We start from the raw sequence: 3,215 nt of genomic DNA on the forward strand, positions 1-3,215 counted from the left end.
ATACATATTCAGTTCAGGGACCATTCACAAATTATGTATCGAAGTTAGGGGTATTGGGGCTTGACAAATTGTGACTTGGGAAAGAGACTAAGTTAGAATGTAATGGAACATGCCTAGAACATGCTTTCACAGAAGAAAAAATCTTATATTTCTTATTACGTACTAGATGCGGAGAGTTGAAGAAATTTGATACCATTCGTGATATGAGTGAATTGGAGAGATCAATTTTGGGTAATATTTGCGTTACATAATTGATGGATGGTCCCTTATCACTCATCAAAATAATGTTCATGAAATAAAATTTCTGTTTTTAATTGTTTATTATTATTAATCGTACGATAGCCTGTCAGTTTAGTACTATAAATCAGGTCAAGGAATAATATCTTCTAATTTAAGGGCTCTGGATAATTTTGTCACCCTACAACCTTATATACAAAGACCGAGTTTATTTATGACTATCCCTTTTTGTAAAATGAGCAAGACAAGTAACGTTTCATGCCTAATATTGCGAATTTATTAGTTTTAATTATTGATAAAATTTTAAATGATTAGAAAACATTCACATGCCCCTTGACTACCTGTAAAATGCATTTAGCCGAGACTATGTTCTCAAGAACTAGCAAAGATATCCACCCTGTTCTTGAATCACACTGACGTTTACCCATATGATGTCACAGTGTGCATCTAATGGCGGAATTTTGCTCCGTATCAGCCCAATCCGTGTATTTTTCTTGACCTAGCGGCGACCGTGACACGTTATCGTATGTTCTGCCAGTGGGAAGTGACTTTAGGTGTCCTGATAGTTCCGACGGAAATGTTTTCAAGTGCAATAAGTTTGATTTTTCTCACATGTCAATAGTCTAGTCGTGTGCCGAAAGAGTGATCAGTGACGATGGAGTTGCAAAATACAGGCAGCAGCGGCAAGAAGCGCCAGCAGCAGGCAGAAGATGAACTTGAATCCGGAGTGAAACGACCGGAAAAGTCGCTGGCCATTGTGACCGTTAGTGTGGTGGACCTGCTGAAAAAAGCCCCTGATGGTGTTTTAAATTTGGGCAATGTAATTCATTACAATTGACGAGATGACGGACGCCTTTTTTGACTTGTTTTTTTTGCTACCCTTTTTTGCACTTGATTACAGGCCACACAGATTTTGGATATACGCCAGAAGCGCCGGATTTACGATGTGACCAATGTGCTCGAGGGAATCGGCTTGATCGAGAAACACGAGAAAAACAGCGTCAAGTGGCGGTAAGTTGCAAATCCTCAAAAAAGTTCCTTTTTGAGCTGTCTATGATAGTGGTAGGCGGCGCGCAAGGTTGCATTTCAAAATAAAAAATGGCGCTTGCAAAAGTACCTGTGAAAATTGCGCGCTCAGCATAGACTAGGATTTCAATCAATTTGTATGACGAATCACATTAATATAAAAATAATGCGAAAATATTTTTTTTAATTCACGCACCGTCGCTCGATCAATAAAAATCAATCAATTTTGTTATATTCTTGCTAATGTTTCATTTTTTTAGCGGCGATTCCATTGCACCGGATCCACGGGACGTTGCTCGGCGAACCCGTGTGCTGAAGCACGAGCGAAGCTCTTTGCTGCAGTATGAAGCGATGATCGACCGGCAGCTGGCAATCATCCGCCAGAGCACCACAAACTCAAAAGTCGATGAGTGCAACACTTCCTTCGCGTACGTCACCAGCCAAGATTTGACGGACGTTTTTGGAGATCGCACAACTAGTCTGGTGGTGAAGGACCATTCCAAACAATCCGAGCCGGTCAACATGGAACAAAGTGCGGGTGCTCTTTACATATCTTCCACCAAAGGACTCCCGCTGGATGTAAGGTTGCTTCGGGAGCCACACGGATCCTGTTTTACACGACCAACAAGGAGGGCCAACATTCATCGGAGACATAAACGACATCAGTTTAAGCGAATTGACGACCATTGGCGGGATAAGAAAAGTGCAATCCAGGTGCGACAAGAACTGGAAGCAAAACTCGAACGAATAGCGCAGGCAGACACAACCGAACGAGACCGACTAGAACGGAATCTCAATGCCGATCTGTTGCTTGGCAATAATGTAACTAATCACAGTCACTTCCAACCACATAGTTATTTGGAACAAGAGGATTGTGATTCAAATTCACCATTTGTCTCATTAAAACTGCAGGAATCCATCAGCTATCCATTTGTACTGACTCCCAAAGAGGGTGTGTTGGATCTATTTGACATGGATCTTCCGTCCGCCATTAAGCTAGAGTCCACAGACACAACCGCCTCAAATGATCAAAATGGTCCAAATCCGATCATGGTTCGGAACAAATTGTCGTGAATTTTGATGTTCGTCTGTTATAAGTAGAATAGTATTTCCTTCCGCCAAAATGGGTGGAAAATTTCCATGTCTAGACTTATTCAATAATTTATGTGACCAATTGTATGTATCAACTTTTAAAATTTAAATCCTTATTCCGGACCATGGCGGACACATTTGAACGAATCTGACTCGTTTATTTTCACTGAAAACGACTCATCTTCGTTCGTTGCAGTAATCTTTCGTTATACAGGATAAGAGTGATGAGCATCACAGCATGTTTTAGTCCCCGAATATCGAATGCACAGCCCCAAAATATAGTCTTTGAATAAAGTATTCTATAATTGTTGCAATATACTACCACTTTTAGTTAGTGCGATGACTTTTACTTTACAATTACCGGGCCTAGAAAAGAAATCATAATCTATAAAGATAGTAAATCGCTGCTAGTGGGAGAATGGACAACAGTGAGTTCTGACACTAAGTTTGTGATGAGAGGAACACGGAAAGCATCCTCACAATTAATTTAACAGAGTCTATGCTAGGTGTTGCGTTGATCTCTTGAGCAAATCATCTACACGAAAGCTCCGATTGTTCTTCGTTCACTTGTCTATTCATTACTGTGGCTTCATAATGCCAACTGCAGTGTATGTCTGTTTGCGGGAAAGGAACGAGAGTATCTCATTACAGTGTCGGTGTCAGGTTATTTAGTCTAGTATTCATAATATTTTCAGTCATTCAATGTTCTGTAAATCCTTTTTAACATGAGCTGTTTTTTTCTATATACTGTTTTAATATAAGTCTACAAGACAATTGCACAATAATAATACATCTAGTCCTAGAACTCTGAAGTTGGGGAGCTTGAGTTGCTTATCTATCCTTCCGGCCATCATATCGTA

General features: G+C 40.2%; 1 protein-coding gene across 1 annotated transcript; it reads left to right on the forward strand.

Annotated features, from left to right (window-relative positions):
- Positions 1-676: 676 nt before the first annotated feature.
- LOC131679290 (transcription factor E2F5) lies at positions 677-2,673 on the forward strand. Its single transcript, XM_058959994.1, has 3 exons — positions 677-1,057; positions 1,139-1,248; positions 1,524-2,673. The coding sequence occupies exons 1-3, from the start codon at positions 893-895 to the stop codon at positions 2,335-2,337; spliced, it is 1,089 nt and encodes a 362-aa protein (XP_058815977.1). The 5' UTR covers positions 677-892; the 3' UTR covers positions 2,338-2,673.
- The last annotated feature ends 542 nt before the right edge of the window (positions 2,674-3,215 follow it).

The sequence above is a fragment of the Topomyia yanbarensis genome, chromosome 2 (genome assembly GCF_030247195.1).
Source record: "Topomyia yanbarensis strain Yona2022 chromosome 2, ASM3024719v1, whole genome shotgun sequence".
In the NCBI taxonomy this organism is placed as follows: domain Eukaryota; kingdom Metazoa; phylum Arthropoda; class Insecta; order Diptera; family Culicidae; genus Topomyia; species Topomyia yanbarensis.

Coding starts and splice junctions, on each gene's coding strand:
- LOC131679290 (XM_058959994.1), top strand. CDS start 893: ATGGAGTTGCAAAATACAGGCAGCAGCGGCAAGAAGCGCCAGCAGCAG. Junction 1,058..1,138: donor GTGTTTTAAATTTGGGCAAT/GTAATTCATTAC, acceptor ACTTGATTACAG/GCCACACAGATTTTGGATAT. Junction 1,249..1,523: donor AAAAACAGCGTCAAGTGGCG/GTAAGTTGCAAA, acceptor TCATTTTTTTAG/CGGCGATTCCATTGCACCGG.